Source organism: Ips typographus, linkage group LG9 (genome assembly GCF_016097725.1).
Source record: "Ips typographus isolate SLU linkage group LG9, UJ_Ityp_2.0, whole genome shotgun sequence".
NCBI lineage: Eukaryota > Metazoa > Arthropoda > Insecta > Coleoptera > Curculionidae > Ips > Ips typographus.
In genome coordinates, this window is record NC_138430.1 from 8,559,479 (window position 1) to 8,576,175 (window position 16,697).

General features: G+C 33.1%; 5 protein-coding genes across 8 annotated transcripts in view; 2 read left to right on the forward strand and 3 right to left on the reverse strand.

Moving 5' to 3' along the window:
- Positions 1-351: 351 nt before the first annotated feature.
- LOC145733868 (interferon-inducible double-stranded RNA-dependent protein kinase activator A-like) lies at positions 352-2,363 on the forward strand. Its single transcript, XM_081986905.1, has 4 exons — positions 352-762; positions 1,216-1,466; positions 1,565-1,739; positions 1,828-2,363. The coding sequence occupies exons 1-4, from the start codon at positions 529-531 to the stop codon at positions 2,056-2,058; spliced, it is 891 nt and encodes a 296-aa protein (XP_081843031.1). The 5' UTR covers positions 352-528; the 3' UTR covers positions 2,059-2,363.
- Positions 2,364-2,594: 231 nt separating this feature from the next.
- Rbm13 (RNA-binding motif protein 13) lies at positions 2,595-4,177 on the reverse strand. Its single transcript, XM_081986904.1, has 8 exons — positions 4,021-4,177; positions 3,919-3,965; positions 3,719-3,862; positions 3,380-3,562; positions 3,192-3,321; positions 2,967-3,131; positions 2,840-2,911; positions 2,595-2,785 (listed from the first exon to the last, which is right to left on the reverse strand). The coding sequence occupies exons 1-8, from the start codon at positions 4,033-4,035 to the stop codon at positions 2,633-2,635; spliced, it is 909 nt and encodes a 302-aa protein (XP_081843030.1). The 5' UTR covers positions 4,036-4,177; the 3' UTR covers positions 2,595-2,632.
- Positions 4,178-4,376: 199 nt separating this feature from the next.
- RpL19 (ribosomal protein L19) lies at positions 4,377-5,587 on the reverse strand. The gene is made up of 5 exons (XM_081986914.1): positions 5,443-5,587; positions 5,081-5,187; positions 4,862-5,025; positions 4,589-4,807; positions 4,377-4,530 (listed from the first exon to the last, which is right to left on the reverse strand). Exons 1-5 carry the CDS (start codon positions 5,445-5,447, stop codon positions 4,426-4,428), a joined length of 600 nt encoding a protein of 199 aa, XP_081843040.1. The 5' UTR covers positions 5,448-5,587; the 3' UTR covers positions 4,377-4,425.
- Positions 5,588-5,794: 207 nt separating this feature from the next.
- AsnRS (asparagine--tRNA ligase) lies at positions 5,795-10,754 on the forward strand. Of its 2 annotated transcripts, XM_081986875.1 has the most exons (11): positions 5,795-5,957; positions 6,751-6,833; positions 7,017-7,213; positions 7,271-7,418; positions 7,473-7,693; positions 7,752-7,942; positions 8,000-8,101; positions 8,156-8,284; positions 8,343-8,592; positions 8,643-8,854; positions 8,907-10,754. In XM_081986875.1, exons 2-11 carry the CDS (start codon positions 6,812-6,814, stop codon positions 9,088-9,090), a joined length of 1,656 nt encoding a protein of 551 aa, XP_081843001.1. In that variant the 5' UTR covers positions 5,795-5,957; positions 6,751-6,811; the 3' UTR covers positions 9,091-10,754. The 2 variants fall into 2 exon arrangements, with proteins under 2 accessions (XP_081843001.1, XP_081843002.1); XM_081986876.1 differs by lacking the exons at positions 5,795-5,957; positions 6,751-6,833 and having other exon boundaries at positions 6,989-7,213.
- Positions 10,755-11,139: 385 nt separating this feature from the next.
- Positions 11,140-16,697, reverse strand: part of rdgA (retinal degeneration A) — an 84,465-nt gene continuing 78,907 nt past the window's right edge. For 2 of the 3 annotated variants that reach the window (XM_081986857.1, XM_081986859.1), the window contains 8 exons: positions 16,294-16,419; positions 15,593-15,791; positions 14,840-14,974; positions 14,442-14,492; positions 14,237-14,300; positions 13,940-14,094; positions 13,486-13,649; positions 11,140-13,431 (listed from right to left, as the gene is read on the reverse strand). In XM_081986857.1, the coding sequence (XP_081842983.1) occupies positions 13,382-13,431; positions 13,486-13,649; positions 13,940-14,094; positions 14,237-14,300; positions 14,442-14,492; positions 14,840-14,974; positions 15,593-15,791; positions 16,294-16,419 (944 nt within the window). In that variant the 3' untranslated portion in view covers positions 11,140-13,381. The remainder of the gene's footprint in view (positions 13,432-13,485; positions 13,650-13,939; positions 14,095-14,236; positions 14,301-14,441; positions 14,493-14,839; positions 14,975-15,592; positions 15,792-16,293; positions 16,420-16,697) is intronic. The other variant, XM_081986860.1, reaches the window with a different exon arrangement.

The window sequence follows — 16,697 nt, forward strand, 5'->3', positions numbered from 1 at the left end:
GACAGTACTGACAATTGACACTGACACCACATTATTAGATAGTTGCCAGGTTGCCAATGTTGCCAGATAATCAGCTGTCTCTTAATATTGTTATTTTATTTATTAAATTCATTATTGAATATTGACAAAAAACATCGGATCTGTGATCAGGAAAAATATTTGCTTTTACATTAGTAAGCACTGTTTGTTATTGCTGGTTGCCCACAACCCTAGTTGTGTTGGTAAGTAAACGAACGCGATACGCGACCTATTGCTATATTATTTTATCACCATACATTAGCAAAAGACGAATACACTTTTTTGAATAGATTGACAGATAATAACATTTGTTTATAAGTACCTAGTGTATGATTTTTTTTTTGGATGCATATTTGGGTAAATTCCCTATTTATTGGGTACACGTACGAGGTACAAGTACTGACAAGACAAGCAGTACTGTTCAGTGATATTTAATAATAGCTGACAAGCTAAGGCTCTCTCAGTCAGTTCATTCTGTATTCTATAAAGTTGTGAAATTTTGAAAGTGAAATGCTAAAAAGTCCAATTTCAATTTTACAAGAGTACGTAGTACAAAATCGTTTATCGATACCATCTTACGAGTTTACAGGAAATGGCCAGTCTCATGAACCAGTATTTACTTGCGTAGCTAAGCTAGGAAACCATAGCGTTACAGCAAATGGGTTCACAAAAAAGGAAGCAAAACACAATGCCGCCCTTAAATTACTGGAAGTGTTCAAGATCTTCTTGGACAAGACTGAACAGGTAATCTTCATGTTTGAATATTAAAAAACGTACTATGGAAAAATCATTTGATTTAGTTACATGCAAGATGTGTCAACTAGTACTGATAATTCTAGTATTCAATTGCATAAAACAAACTATTTTTAAGGTGTAATTTGCTTGATTATTGTTCACATAACATCCAGAAAAACAAATTTCTAAACCATCCCTTGCTGTTAAAAATGTTCTGATAAATTCAATGTTTAATTGATACTCAAATTGGTATTGTATCTTTGACTGTATATTGTAAGGTGAAACTGTAGTTATTTAAAGATTAGTGCAAAAATTTGTACATTTGAGTAAGAGGAAGATATGTAAAACACTAACTAAAACACTCATATCTAATGGGTTTAAAAATTGTTAAGTAACATCTTTACATGCTTTTACTCAACTCCTAACATGAGTAATAGAGTTAAAACCTCTTGCATCTTGCAGGTGTCAAATATATGTCTGCTACCTTCACCTAATAAGACAAAAATCAACAGCTCTCCAATAATTAACTATGTGGGTAAACTAAATGAGTTTTGTGCTGGTAAAAAGTTAGCTCAACCCTTATATACTGATGGTGATGCCATTTACAACAACCAGTTTAATATAGCATGCATCTTCCAGAACTTTAAGGAAGAGGGTGTAGGTGTCACTAAAAAGGAGGCTAAACAAGATGCGGCCAGAAAGATGTTAGCTGTGTAAGTAAATATCTTTGATTTTGCAAATAATTTCTACAAAGCACTTTGTTGTAGTATAAATGTGTGACAAGTTATTAGTTTTAAGATTTTTCTTTTAGATTAAAATGTGAAAACCTAAATGATATGCCTACTATAAACCAAGGGATGAAGTATGAGGCTCCAAATATAGATGAGGCTATAGAAAAGTATAGTCTCATAATGAATAATAGATTGTCTTTTAAGGAGAATGATGAAGGAAACCAGTTAAGTGGCATTGATATGAAAGCTGCAGAGGTAAGTGTTCTATTTTGGATTTAAAATTAACCCAACACTTTATTACCATTCAGTGGTTCAAGTATCACATTACATTACTATGTTTTAGAATACAATTAGCAGTTGGGAAGATTTAGTAAAATTTTTCACCATTAAAGGCTGGTCACATAAGTTAACTTGTTTTCAAACAGCACCTCTAATCATGAAGTTAACTATTAATGATTATTTACTGCTCAAGTCTGGAGATTGTCAAGAAGACATTGAAGAGTGCTTGGTTTCTGAGGTGGTCAGGATGCTGAAAGAGGGTGTTGATTTTGGTATTCCACTCATTAAAGTTTGAATTTATAAAACAATTGATATGTTATGAGATAGATTTTTTTAGTTAAATTTGGAGTTACATTTATAGTAGTATAGCTATTTTATTGAATGTTAATAAGAATAAAGTACATAGCCATTGTCTAAACAATTTTGTATTGATAGAGGAAGTATTTTGTATGGGATATTCCAAGTGTTCCAGAAAGGATTACATTTTGCCAGAAAAGTCTACAAAGATGAAACTTTAGAATATTATACCTAAGCTTAAAAAGGAGGTAAAAAAAATAACAAAATGTTCACAAATAAATTGAAACCTTATCCCAAGCAAAATGTAATTTTTGTTAAAATTATATTATATTATCACTTTCATATTTATGCTGAGTTGAAAATTTTCAGCTTCTTGCCGGTATAAACTACAAGTTTCGGCATTTCAGACTTCAAGTCTTCCGATTTATTTATTAAAACTCAGTTATGAAACAAATGATTATTCTAATTATTACAGTTTTCTGGTCATCTTTAAAACGTGGTTTTTGATAGAAAAATAAAACTCTAAAACAACTATACTTTAAAATGTGGAATTTAATTAAAACTTAATTCTATTAATAAGTTGATAATTTTTGTGGAGTTGTAACAGTCTCCACTTCATACTCAATTTCAACTCGCGGTCTTTTGCCTTTACTTGGTGCAGGTTTAGTAGGTTTCTTGCCTTTTTTCATCTTGGACATTGATGTGGATGGTTTTGGTGTTGTGTCCTAGAAAACAAAAATTGTTAAACACAACACAGGGACAGTTTATTTACTGATTACCTCAATGTCAGAGTCATCTGTCTCAAAACTGCTGTCCAGATCAATTTCTTCTGGATTTCCACTTTCACTGTCCTAAAAAGTTATCCATTAAACTATAGCATCTCCATCATAATTCATAAAATATTACCAAGTCACTTTCATCATCATCTGAGTCAGCTGCAACATACTCCAGTCTGTCATCCTCAGTTTCAATTTCCATTTCAATTTCCTTCTCATCCTCTTCATCTTCAACCTCATTTTCTTCTTGTGCTTCTTCAAATGCAGTTTTTGGTATGTTGTATAAGTCTTGGTACTACAATAGGATGGAATAGTGCATTCCTCTATTTCAATTAATTTATTACAAATCACATACCACTCCTTTGTTGAGCCTATCCAAGAGAGTTTTTTCAACTCCCTTTTCAATTCTAGCAGCAATGAGAGCTTTTTCTTCACGTCGTTTTTCTCTCCTCTCAACGTTTCTTTGCAATGGCACTATGAGTTTTCTAAAAATGATTTTCAAGCACAGTCAGTCATTGAACCTACATAGTTTTATTAACTTACTGTCTGCGAAGTTTCAATTTTCTCATTCTAATTAAATATTGAGTTATCTTGACAAATCTTTGCTTGCATTTGGATTTGATGAACCCAGGCCAATAGAGAAGATTTTCATTAATCTGATGGATAGCTTTTTCAAAATTCCTGGAAAGTTTTACTTTCTCCCATAGTTTTTTTGGAAAGGCAGACCTAAGTAAATAAAGATGTTTTTATATTTAGTATAGAAAGGACAAGTTAATGTCCTTATGCAGAGTATTTGAAAAGTATTTCCATATGGTACTTAACACTAAAAGTTTGACCCAACTGTAGCATTTGTGGACACACTGTAATTTAATTTTTACTGACCTTTCTGCAGTTTTCATAAATAGGTAAATAATACCCTTTTCTTCGCGCACTGTGGCATATTGACTGTTGGCTAAAGGACAAGACGACCGGTTACATAAACCAGTTAAGTTGTATTCATTTCGGCAAAGCCTTTGGGTCTTTGTGCTGGAAAAATTGGCAATTTTCAACACTGTTATACAGCTTGTAATAAATGTACTTACTTGATTTTGTAGGAGCAGAAGGATTTGTTGATAATACTCCATACAACCTAAAAGAATTTGTTAAAAGCTTTGTAAAGGACCGGAAAATATAAATGTACTTACATCATCGTGTTGCATTTTTAAATTTAGTAAAAGCTAAACTAAAAAGTATGAACCAGGGAAAAATTGAAATAAAAGGCAGTTTACAATCACAAGTAAACTACTCTGTGAGTGAAACCTAACCTCATTATTTGTTAACCTCTAAATTTACACGTTTTTGACGTTTAAACACTCGTCTCTTCTTCTTTTTTCAGTTCCTTCGGTACTTAACCTAACTCCTGCCTTGTAGCCTGCAGCACACAACACAACTACCAACATTTCAAAGCTTTACATCTGTTCTAATAATTCCAAATACATTAACTACAAAAAATGGTTCCTTTAAAAAATCCTATCTTGACAGCATACAAAATAATGACACATTGTACTTTTTAAATTATTTTTTTATTAACTCAAACCTACAAATATAGATTATTTTTTTGCCGCCGCGGCTTCATCCTCCTTCTGGTAGTTCTGAAGAACTTCCTGCTTCTTGGTGGCAATCCTTTCTTCTCTCCTTTCACGGGCTTGTTTAACCTATAAAAACCATCATAACATTACTTAAAAGCTCTGAAATTGCAGCATTTGAAGTTACCTTTTGCCTTCTGGCGTTTGCCTGGTCAGCCAACATCTTGGCACGGGCCTTCTCAGCCTTCTTCTTGTGGATGTATTCCATCAAGACTCTCTTGTTCTTGAACACATTACCCTTAGCCTTCATGTACAGGGAGTGGTACAGGTGCCTGTCAATTTTCTTGGCTTCCCTGTATTTTTTCAGGAGACGTCTCAGCACTCTCATTCTTTGAATCCATAGTTCCTAAGAAATTTATGATTAGCTTTATGATTGTGCAACTTGTAAACCAGGACTTACTTTTTGGGGCATACGCGCGTTGGCTGTACCTTTCCTCTTACCAAAACCGCAATGTCTACCCTTCCTGCGGGCTTCCGTATTTTTACGGACGCGCGCCCTGGAGTGGACTGCCACAGGTTTTTTGATGATCAAACCATCCTTGATCAGCTTACGGATGTTCTGTCCTGGAATAGCAAATTGGGCCGTTATTTTAATAACGGAGGCCAAATGAAAACTTACTTGAGTTGGTGTTGGCGATTTCATTGATTTCATTAGGATCTAACCACACTTTTTTCTTGCCACATCTCATAACAGAGGCGGCCAGCCTCTTTTGGAGCTTGAGAGAACTGCAAAAAGTTAACACAAGTTACTTCACTAGCCATAATTGTTGGATTAAATAATAATAAAAACTAAAAAGTTTAGGAAAGGCAATGTGGGGAGATTGACGTTTGGGTGTCCAAACACAAGGACCGGATTTTCGGTACATAGCTGGCCGTGGAAAGTTTGGGGAGAGAAATTTGTTGAAATTATGAATGGTGAAGTGAACTAGACTTAAATAAATATTAAATTTGTATTAAATATTGCAAATAAAGCACACAAACCTCATCTTCACACGTTCACGAAAAACGTGCTTCACAGAAAAGAACACAGAAAGGAATTTCTTTGACAGTGACAGTTGGAACTCAAGTTTGACGGAACAACTGACAAATGACGTGTGTTGATGGTTGTGTCTGGAAAGGTTTTCTTGCATCGCTGTTGGTAGAATACCAACCAAGGCAGTTTATTAAGATTATTCTAATTGAACCATAATATTATCTATTTTCTTTCTATTTTATAGAACGTTTCGTATTACTTCTTATTTGGTAATCTGCACTTTAATTTATCGTCAATAATCGTTTTTACCAGTTTTTACGTCACTTTATTCTAAAGTGACGTCATTATTGTCAGCTTTCTTTCACTGACTTTGCCGAATCGAAATTGCTTTACATTCCGCACTTTAAATTCCGGTGTTTCCATTCTCCTGCAAAAGTGCAAAATTTACATTTGCAGCATATTGAGTACTAGAAGTGCATTTACGAACTTTTTTCTTCGCTTTTTTAAATATTTATCTCAACAGGTAAGTACAATTTTTAATTTCATTTATTGGTATTTCTTTTAAATCAAAAATCCTTGTTATCCTCTATATTCACCCTGCCATCCTGCCACATGCAATAGCAAATCAATTGCATCAGATTTTGATATAGAACTTTAAAAACTTTATAATGTAAGTTCACACTATTAAGAATAAATAACAATAAACTGCATTTAACAGTCTTAGTAGTTAACTGGAAAGTTACAATATATTTTCACAGACTTTTTATGGTTTTTAAGGGTCAATGTTGATGTTTGCCACTTTATGAAGAATGTAGGTCTGCTAGCAAGGTATAGTTCTATCATTTCAAACTAGCTATGGTAGTGCTTAAATCAACATATTTTCATCTAAATTTGGCAAAATTAGCAGGCAAACTTTATCTTATGAAACATTTTATAAATAAAATATGCTTAAGATAGCAAACAGTGGCATGAATAACATTAATCTGAAGGAAGAGAATAATTACTGTTTATTGTGCATAGGGATGGTAAGAAACTCATACTGACATACATATACATAGATGACCTGGCCAAATTGGCCAAAAATGTGTAAAGTTTATTGCTTTCTTTTTCTAGAGAGGTACCTGCTTTAAAGTAAGTATGAAATTATAACCTTAGAACTCTGTTTTTGAGGTAGTAACTCTCTCATTTATTAGCAAATAAAAAATGTTAAGTACTTTTATATTCTTATCCTAGTTCATTCTTATCCCAGTCAGTAATAATGACTACTTTTTGAAAAGTGGAAAAACATTTGTGTTAACTATTTGTTTCTGTTGCAGACAACATTCAAACTTAAATTGTGAGACTTATTGGTAATTACTGTGTTACAGACCCAGCAAAATGTCAGGGGATACTGAAAAAGGTAATTTTATTGGTTTACTTTTACTCAAGATAATCATGAAGAAAAATGCTGCTTTATGGTTTAGTTTGAATTCCATTTTGCTCCAGAAGGGTTCCAATGCACAGCAACAGACATATTTATACCAAAAAACCTTAAATTTCGTGAAATAAACACAAAATATAGTTGTAACAATGACTGTTTTAGCAATTTACACCTCAGAGAAATTTGGCAATGATGAAACGGGCGACGGTACAGAAGGTAAACCTTTTAAAACAATTTTACAAGCAATGAAGGCTGCTGGTAAAGAACCGTTTCCTACGATATATGTGGACGGGAAAGAAGAGGGCGTTAAATATGACGTAGCGGCTAAATCGCAATTAAAAAAGATTCAGAAAATTTGGGTTAGTGTTTTTTATAATAGCATCTGAATGAACATTTTCTGTGATAATTACGTCTAGGTTCGAGACCAATATAAGCAAGCTGACAAGAATAAACAAGAGCAAGAAGACGCGGAAAGAAGAACCAAAAACTTGGAAGAAGCTAAAAAAATTGTTATTCAAGAAGACAAGTCATTACCGACTGCTCAAAGAATAAAAATATCAGATGGTTGGTTATACTTTAGTTACGCATTGCTGGTGATAGTAATTTATTATTTTAAAGGTGCAAAATATAGAGGTCAACGCGTAAAATTCTATGGCTGGGTACATAGAATTCGTCGCCAGGGCAAAAACCTGATGTTTATCACTCTGAGAGATGGCACAGGCTTTCTACAAACTGTTTTGAGTAATGATTTATGCAACACTTACAATGCCTTGGTATTGCAAACTGAATCTACAGTAGTGCTCTATGGTACTCTTAAAGAAGTTCCAGAAGGGAAAACAGTCAGTAATATTTTATATTTTGATCAACTTATTAAACACAAATTTACTTGTGTTATAGGCACCAGGTGGTCATGAACTGTCTGTAGATTATTGGGAACTAATTGGTTTAGCCCCACCTGGAGGGGCTGACGGTATTCTAAATGAGGAAGCTTTACCTGACGTACAAGCAGAAAACCGCCATATTATGATTAGAGGTGAAAACACTTCAAAAGTTTTAAGAATGAGATCGGTGTTGCTTCAAGCATTTAGGTTTTTGTCAGTTTATGTACTTGCAGGCTTTAGTTCTGAGATTTTAAATAATTTTAGAGAGCACTACTTGGATAGGGGGTATTGTGAGGTCACTCCACCTTCTATAGTGCAAACCCAAGTGGAAGGAGGGTCCACTTTGTTTAAGTTAGATTATTTCGGGTAAAATACTGTAAAACAATGTGAAAAATTGCGGTTTTAACAGTGAGTTTATAGGGAGGAGGCTTATTTAACACAAAGCTCGCAACTTTATCTGGAAACTTGCCTACCTTCAATGGGTGATGTTTATTGTATTGCAGAAAGTTTTAGAGCTGAACAAAGTAGAACTAGGCGACATTTGGCCGAGTATATTTTCACTTATTTTAAATTCATACTTTGGAATGTTATATGGGTGATATTTTAGGTATACTCACGTTGAAGCTGAATGCCCTTTTATCACTTTTGATGATCTACTAAACCGTTTAGAGGACTTAATTTGTGACGTAGTGGACAGAGTTTTAAAGTCGCCCTACGGTCATATAGTTTACGAATTAAACCCCAATTTTCAAGTTCCCACTCGTCCATTTATGCGAATGAACTACGCGGACGCGATAACTTATTTAAAAGAAAACAACATTACTAAAGAAGATGGATCGTTTTATGAGTTTGGAGAGGTTTGTTTTGTCTTTTATGTTTTACAGTCGTTTCACCAAATGGTTTGCAGGATATTCCTGAAATGCCTGAACGTAAAATGACTGACAAAATCAACAAACCGATTATGTTGTGCAGATTTCCGGCAAATATTAAATCGTTCTACATGAGTAAATGTCCCGAAGACGCTCGTTTGACTGAGAGCGTTGATGTTTTGCTGCCAAATGTCGGCGAAATTGTCGGTGGGTCAATGAGGATTTGGGACTCTGAGGAATTGTTAGAAGGGTGAGCACTTCAGACATACAATACTTTGGGTATGTTAAGTTTGTCTGTTTAGTTATAAACGGGAAGGTATCGACCCAGCCCCATATTTCTGGTACACTGACCAACGTAAATATGGTACTTGTCCTCATGGCGGCTATGGACTTGGTTTGGAACGGTTTGTATGCTGGTTATTGAACCGTTATCACATTAGAGAAGTTTGCCTTTACCCCAGATATTTGCATCACTGTAAACCTTAATTTTATTTTATTTTATACATTTTGGGGGACTATTTATATGTTAATAATAAATTAATTTATTGTTGAAATCCATTGTATGACAGTCCTAAAATAAACATAAAATAACATACATTTTTTATAATTCAAGGGCCAGATTATTATTGTAAGATTTTTTGTATGCTTGTTTAATGGTCATAATTAGAGTCCGGATTAAAAGGCACTAAAACCGTGAAAGAAAGCTAATTAATTTTTCTCAAAAAAAGCATAAAAATCTGTAAAAAAGCTTTAAAGAAGCACTATCTCAGGATCTTCTAGACTATAGTTGAAGAGCATTTGGAAGCTTTTAGACCGTTTTGAAAAGCTTCCTACGGCTTTAGAAGCATTTTGGAGTTTCTGTAATGTTTTGAAATCTTTTTAGATTACTTTAAGAGCATTGAAGGTTCTGGACTGCTTTTAAGGCATTTGAAACCTTGTAAAAGGTTCTAGAAACTTTTGGAACCTTTTAAACTGCTCTAAAAGCATACGGAAACTTTTAGGCTGTCTTGAAATGATTTGAGAGCTTCTAGACTGGATGAAGAGCATTTGGAAGCTTTTAGACTGCTCTAAAAGCTTTTGGAAGGCTTTCGACTGCTTTAGAAACATTTTGGAGTTCTGTAGTATTTTGAAATTTTTTTAGACTACTTTAGGACCATTTGGAAGGTTTCTAGAGAGTTTAAAAAGGATTGAAGGTTTTTGGACTGCTTTTAAAGCATTTGAAAATTTATGGACTGTTCTAGAAGTATGTTTGAGGTTCTAGACCAGTTGAAGATCATTTGGAGGACAAAATTTCGGTGCATTTTCCCCAAAAATCGCGAATAACTTGATTATTTAAAACGTTCCGTATAGAATCATTAAATAACCGTAAGTAGGCGTAATACTTGATTACATTTTTCCGAAAATTTTTCTAAATATCTCAAAAACGGTTTGAGTTAGTATGCCTCTCAAAGAGACGCAACTTTCATTAAATATGACATTTTACCGTACAACGTACCGGTCGATCTTGAAAAATAAAAAACTAGATTTTTGACATTTTTTAAAGTCAGTGACAAAATGGCGCTAGTTACAGCAAAACAGACACCAGATTTGTGTTCTCTTGATCATTTAAAAAGTATTTACAGTTTAAAGAGCAATGAAGGTTCTGGACTGCTTTTAAGGCATTTGAAACCTTGTAGACGGTTCTAGAAACTTTTGGAAGCTGCTAAACTGCTCTAGAAGCATACAGAAGCTTCTAGACTGTTTTCAAATCGTTTGAGAGCTTCTATAGATAAGTTGAAAAACATTGCAAGACATTTTGGAGCTTATATAGTGTTTTGGAATGTTTTTACATTTTTTTAGGCTTCTTTGAAGCATTTGGAAATTCAGTCAGTTTAAATTTGTAAATTAATATTACCCATTTTCCAACAGATGATTGGTATGTTTTTGTCTCTCAGAAGCCTTCTCAATATCGCTATTGCAATTTGCATGCAAAAATAGCAGCAAAGCATAAAAAACTAAACTATGCACAAAAAGAAGAAAAAAACCTGCCAAATGACGTTTTTTGCGTAAATCGTTCACATTAGATGTCAAAACTTGGCTGCTTTTATGATTTATGAAAAGCAAAATTCCTAAAAATCCGGACTCTAGTCATAATATATGATTGCTTCATGTATTGCGTTTTAATCAAAAACACCCTCACATTGTATCCTGTTGTAATTCCCTAACAGAAAGAGAACTTTTTGAGATATTAATAATTTACTTAGAAACTGACAGTGCAAATAGCCAATTACGCATAGTTTTCAGTTACATAATGAACCTCTTTACGCACTGTTTTAACCTTTAAAATTACTCTGAAGTATGGGAGTTGCAAAAACAAGACTTTACACTTCGATAGTAAGTTTTTCGACAGTTTCTTTCAACACATTTGCTGCTTTATTAATAAAAGCACCTGCTCGTACAGTTCATCATATTTCTCCACATTTTATTGTATCAACATTTAGGTAGCTAGTTGAAAATTCAACCATAAGACTACAAAAGGGAGAAAAGAAAACAATATTTCATAATTCGAATTTCTTGTTTTAATTAGCTGTAATCTCCATCTGAATAACCAGAACACATCAAATACGTTTTCGTAAGTCTACTTTAACTATTATTCGTCAAGCCCTAGTTGAACAAATGGAATTCGTATAATATATTGTGTATTTAGATGAATATTTGCAATAAACTTTTCCATGATTAAGTAATATTAATAAGACTCTTATACAATTAAAAATAAAATAAATCTCATATTCGTGTGTGTGTTTTGAATATTAAATTAAGTGCGGAATATACTATGTATTATTAAATCTACGGCAAGTAGCGTAATTTTCGTAAACTTTTAATTATTGGTACGAGGAATTTAAAGTTACACATAACACTATATAGAGTTGACCAGAAGATTCTACTTTGGTTTGGACAGATAAGATTTCAACTCAGAGATTTGTCCATTTACAGTCTTATTTTTCATACACGTTTGAAACAAAAATTATTGTGTCTAATACTTTGAGAAAATGATCATTTTTTGGACCCTTATATTTACCGTTAAATCCGTGTCCACTTGAATATTATTCGACATTTTTACACTGGTTCATCTAGATAATAAATAATTCAGTGTTACGTGCATGTGTTTTGATATAAAGTTCAGTTCGAAGAAGCTTTTTAACAGTTTGAGCTGTTTTATTTCGAAAAAAACGTAACTATTTACATAAACTACGAAGTATAGTAACAAGTGACTATATCACAATAAAAGAAGATGAGGTAAACCATCTGAAAATTATTACTATAATTCCATCTAAAATCTATAATTAGAACGCTATTCAATATTATATTTTTAATAAGTTATTATAGTATTGCTTTGATACGAGACTAGTAATATAAATTATGATTGTACTGGATCAGTGAACCTTTTATGTTTGGAATAACGTTAGAAAAACGTTATTACCCCGTCTAAACCAAATTTAACATCTGTTCACAACTGTTAATATGAAAAAATATTTGAAGTACATACAATTATTCTTCCTATGTTCTAAAGACTGTGTTTTTGGTTTACATCCATTACAAAAAATAGTATTTATTCCTTATTAAAATTTTAGTTTTAAAATCTAGCGTTAAGATCACATTTTCCTTCTACAGAACTAGTGAAAGAATCGAGCGAGATTGTTGTTTTTTTTTATTTACAGTTCTTAATCTAGTAGAAAGTAAATACGTTTTTATCAAGCGTTAAAACCAGTTTAAAAACTGTATTTACAGCACTTATTAAGAATTCAGTATTAACTGTAAAGCTATGAAATAATTATTTATATCAATCAGATTAATACGGTTAAAACTTTATTCAGCGCCAGTACTGATGCTATATTTACATTATTCGATTTCAGTGTTCTTACAATCTAAATCATATATAGTAACACTATAGAGAACGCAAGAGTATTTTTATACCATAATCCACTAACCTTAAGTCTATACTTTTATCTATAAATTCAAATCCCATTTGCAATGCATAATTGATAATTGACAAATAAATAAAAAACTGAAATCAATCACATTTACGAGGTTTCGTCCACAACATTTTGCTTAAAAGTTATTGTTAATGGGTCATTTACAACTCGTTGATTTGGAACTAAAAATAATTTTTAAGTTAACTATCTGTACAAAGTGTCAACAGAATACAGATTGATTTAATGTCGAAATTTATTGCCATGTTCCTAAGTCCATGTATTTACATATTTTGTTAATAAGGAATGTTTTGTAGTATGATATGTATTTACCACTAATATTGGTCACCATTACACATTTCAGTTTGATTAGTAAAAATTATCTGTTGTGTGAAAACATACGTTTTAGGTTGAATTTTACGTTATTGCACTCTTACAATAATTTAGTTACAATAACACATTAGTGTACGAAAAACGTGTTTAGTTAGAGCCTGTTTACTACTTGCTGGCAATATTGGCAACCCAATATTTTTATTATTTACATTTTGTTGAGTACGTTTGTTTGAAGCTTTATTCTAAATTTCACTCAAGTTTATGTACATCTAACCAAATATCAACTAACTAAATTTATCTACTTTTCGAATTCACAACAAAACACTTTAGTTGGTAATATCACATCTTTCCCCTTAAAATCTATTAATAAAACAATACAAAAAATGATCGTTTAAAACAAAGCTGTGTGATATTAACTAGCGAGCAAAAATGGCAATATTATCTTGAAGTTTTAAAAAAAATGGCAAGAAAACGATAGAAAACGTTGCTAAAGGTTAAACTGACGTTCCGTCGTCTGACGATATCATTTGGAATTGTTCCTGGCCTGTAAAGTTCACAATTAATTCAGTTTTGTAGTATCGATTGTTTTTCCACTTACTATGCAAATAAGCAGCAAGATCGGCATCATCGCTTTGAATGGCAAGAGTTCTGGGCGTATTTCCTCGATGATCTGGAATATCCAGTTTGGCTCCTCTTGCTACCAACATACAGCAAATATCTCGCCAGCGATATGCTGCAGCCTTATGAAGTGCAGTTTGACCTCTACAAAAAATGTTAGATTCAAATAAGAAAGTTTACTAAAATATGCTCAACATCCAGAACACGAATGTTCCACTAAGACTTGAATAAGTTTGGGGTCCTTTTACTCAAGACACCTTTTACGTGAACATTTTAAAGTTGTAAAATACCCCGTAACGATCTCACCCTTGGGACATTTTCAGGACCGCAGTGTCGTTAACTTTCACCCCAAATAAGTTTATTAGGGTAAATGCCAAATTTTCGGATTGCATTTCCGTGTATCACGTAACTGTTTAGTTAAGTTAAATACTCACAGATTGATATCCTTATCGTTGATGACGTTTGGAGCATTGTTGATAATGTACTTTACTATGTCTTTGCGTCCGTATCGAGCAGCGTAATGAAGAGGAATTTGCCCGCTGGAATCTCTGGTTCGTAATGAGTATCCTTGATTATGCAGTTCTCGAAACTGAAATGGAATTAATGCTACAAACCAGTTGCGGTAGCGCAAATTATGCAAAAATTGATTCGAAATTGCAGGAACAGCAGAGTAACTGTTATAGTAATTCAAACTGCTATTAAAATTATTTTCATATAAATAAAGCTGTTACCTTAGTTAAGTTACCATTCTTGGCAGCTGTGATCAGTTCTTCGTTGGGTCTCTCCTCCACAATACTGAAATACGTTGATTCAGGTTAAATGCAAACAACAACATTAAGTTTGACAAGCATTCAATGTTTAAGACATGCAGAAAATTGCTCAAACTAAGCCTAAGCATACAAAACTAAGTAATAACGAATTTGTAATGTATCTTACCTAAAGGCACTACACGTTTGCTGATTTAAACTGAACAGTCGTTCTGTAAAGCTGCATGCAAAAAGTGGAATAAGCGGTTAAACGTGGAATATTGATCTTAGACCAAAAATGAGTAAACAAGATTATACAAAATAATTTATATTGTTTCATTAATGTGCTTTAATGCTGCAAGGCAACTTTTAATGATTCCTGAAGATGATCTATAAGTGACCAGTTTTATAGACTAGCATCAACTTTAAATCTAGCAATAAGAGTTATAAAATTGGCTTTTAGAAGCATTTGTGAAACTTTTACAATAAATAACAATTTATGGTCAAAAACTAGCTGTATAAAAAGACAGAATCAATATCAAAATTCAACTAGCAAATTGGAAATGTTTAAGAAAAGTGAAAACTTACGTGAGGAGTTTGTTTCCTGTACAAGTTGGACACTCATTATTGCCCTCGTCGTTTGGTTGATCATCAGGAGTTTCGATTGTTTGATTGGAACTTAGAGGCGGATGATCACTGGGTGAGTCCAAACTACCTTCATCACTATAAGAGTAACAATCAAATATATTTCAAACAATAACAAGTTGTAAGACAAAAGGCAAGAAAAAACATTTTCTGCTTCAGTTTTTTTGGTACGTGCGTGTAAGTAAGAAAGTTTAATGACATAATGTCTAGACAATCAACGTGACGTGTATGCAACAATTAAAAAATCCCACTGTATGCACTATTTACTATAAACAACCAAAGTTATTGAAAGTATTAAAACACTCTTAGAGAATGTTGCATTAAACCATGGAGGTATCAAAATAATCTATTATTGCATTATTGAGATAATTTTTGTGAAAGTCTAAGATTTCTGGTTGTCAATTTTTGACACACATTTATTGTTTAATCACTGCTAGACTTGTCCCCCAAGTCAACATCTGCAATTTAAAAACTCCTGGACCTAACATCAATCTGACCATTTCAAAAACTGATGCGGCAATCAATCATCTGGTTTTTGCCACGTTTGAAACAAAAAAAAAAGTGGGGTATATTTAACGATTTATTTTTCGTTTAATCGGCGACACGTCTGAGGCAAAAAAGTGCTAGACAAATTGCTCAACTTTCCATGGATAATAGTCGAGCCGGAAAATTACCGGACGCAATATTCGGAATTACCTTATTCGCATTTCCGGAATGACTAGCGAAGTTTTGTGATTGGAACTCGGTGACGGATTGGCAGTTTCGTCTTCCGGTGTTTGCGGTACCGTTCCTCCACCACACTCCAAGATATATAAGCTGTCCGAGGCTATGTCCATCACGTAATGTAAATTCTCCTGCGCTTTGTCGATCCGGAAAAACCGTTCTGCTGTACAAGCTAAAATAGGAGAGAAAATTAGGAATCGATTATACTTTTGCAAGAGATGAAACCATAATTAATAATATGAAAGGTGTTAAAACCTAATTAGATCTTTTACGACTGAGGGAGTTTAAAATAAATTGCGAAAACCGGAAGGCAAACTTTTTCTAAAAGAATCCTGTGAAAAGTCAATTACTTAAAGTCGCCTAGCCTAAATTAAAAATGAAAACCTCTCCTTCACATTCCCGGAGCCGTTTTACGCTCCTTTAATTAAAATATTATAGTTCCAAAGTTATTCCATTAATTATAGGTAAATGAATCGCTTTAATAGTTTGGAATCCACCTTAAAAAGTAATTAAATTTCGATTTAAAATTCACTTTGGGTTGAATTGATTACTTGTTTTCGGATCTCATCCTTTAATTAAACACGTTCGACAGCTGACGCTTCTCCCTGCACACGAATAATTGGAATAACTTTTTCCAGGTTAACTGAAACTAATTAATTAACCATTTAACTTACAATCGACAAAACACCATTCCGAACTGCTCGCCGGATCTTTGCGTTCTTCTAATAGACGATTTATCTGCGTCCTGGCTTGTTCCAAATCGGACGTGATGATTATTTCCAATGAACCCACGCTAACAGCTACAAGAACATAATAAAAGTTTATTAGATTTTTTTTTTGGTTGCCTACCAAGGATTAATTCAGTGTTGATTAATTAACTAATAACAGAAAAAGTGTTGTTTAGATTATTTTATCTGTTTTTATCTGGCTCTTAGCAAATTAACTTAAATTTGTACGGTAGTACAGTGTATAAAACAGTTTTCCAGATATAGGAGCATTTTGGAGTTAATACCAGGTGTCCAAGAGCACCCTGGACATAGGAGATTAACATGGGAAAACGGTTTTGATTTTTTTGCGC

What these genes read in the sequence shown, in the direction of transcription:
- LOC145733868 (XM_081986905.1), top strand. Translation starts at nt 529, where the DNA reads ATGCTAAAAAGTCCAATTTCAATTTTACAAGAGTACGTAGTACAAAAT. An exon ending in TCTTGGACAAGACTGAACAG is followed by an intron (nt 763 to 1,215) that starts GTAATCTTCATG and finishes TGCATCTTGCAG; the next exon opens with GTGTCAAATATATGTCTGCT. An exon ending in GCCAGAAAGATGTTAGCTGT is followed by an intron (nt 1,467 to 1,564) that starts GTAAGTAAATAT and finishes TTTTTCTTTTAG; the next exon opens with ATTAAAATGTGAAAACCTAA.
- Rbm13 (XM_081986904.1), bottom strand. An exon ending in ATAGGCTCAACAAAGGAGTG is followed by an intron (nt 3,132 to 3,191) that starts GTATGTGATTTG and finishes ATCCTATTGTAG; the next exon opens with TACCAAGACTTATACAACAT. An exon ending in CAGATGACTCTGACATTGAG is followed by an intron (nt 2,786 to 2,839) that starts GTAATCAGTAAA and finishes TTTGTTTTCTAG; the next exon opens with GACACAACACCAAAACCATC.
- RpL19 (XM_081986914.1), bottom strand. An exon ending in AATCGCCAACACCAACTCAA is followed by an intron (nt 5,026 to 5,080) that starts GTAAGTTTTCAT and finishes TTGCTATTCCAG; the next exon opens with GACAGAACATCCGTAAGCTG. An exon ending in CAAACGCCAGAAGGCAAAAG is followed by an intron (nt 4,531 to 4,588) that starts GTAACTTCAAAT and finishes TGGTTTTTATAG; the next exon opens with GTTAAACAAGCCCGTGAAAG.
- AsnRS (XM_081986875.1), top strand. Translation starts at nt 6,812, where the DNA reads ATGTCAGGGGATACTGAAAAAG. An exon ending in CGTTTTATGAGTTTGGAGAG is followed by an intron (nt 8,593 to 8,642) that starts GTTTGTTTTGTC and finishes AATGGTTTGCAG; the next exon opens with GATATTCCTGAAATGCCTGA. An exon ending in TCTGAGGAATTGTTAGAAGG is followed by an intron (nt 8,855 to 8,906) that starts GTGAGCACTTCA and finishes TTGTCTGTTTAG; the next exon opens with TTATAAACGGGAAGGTATCG.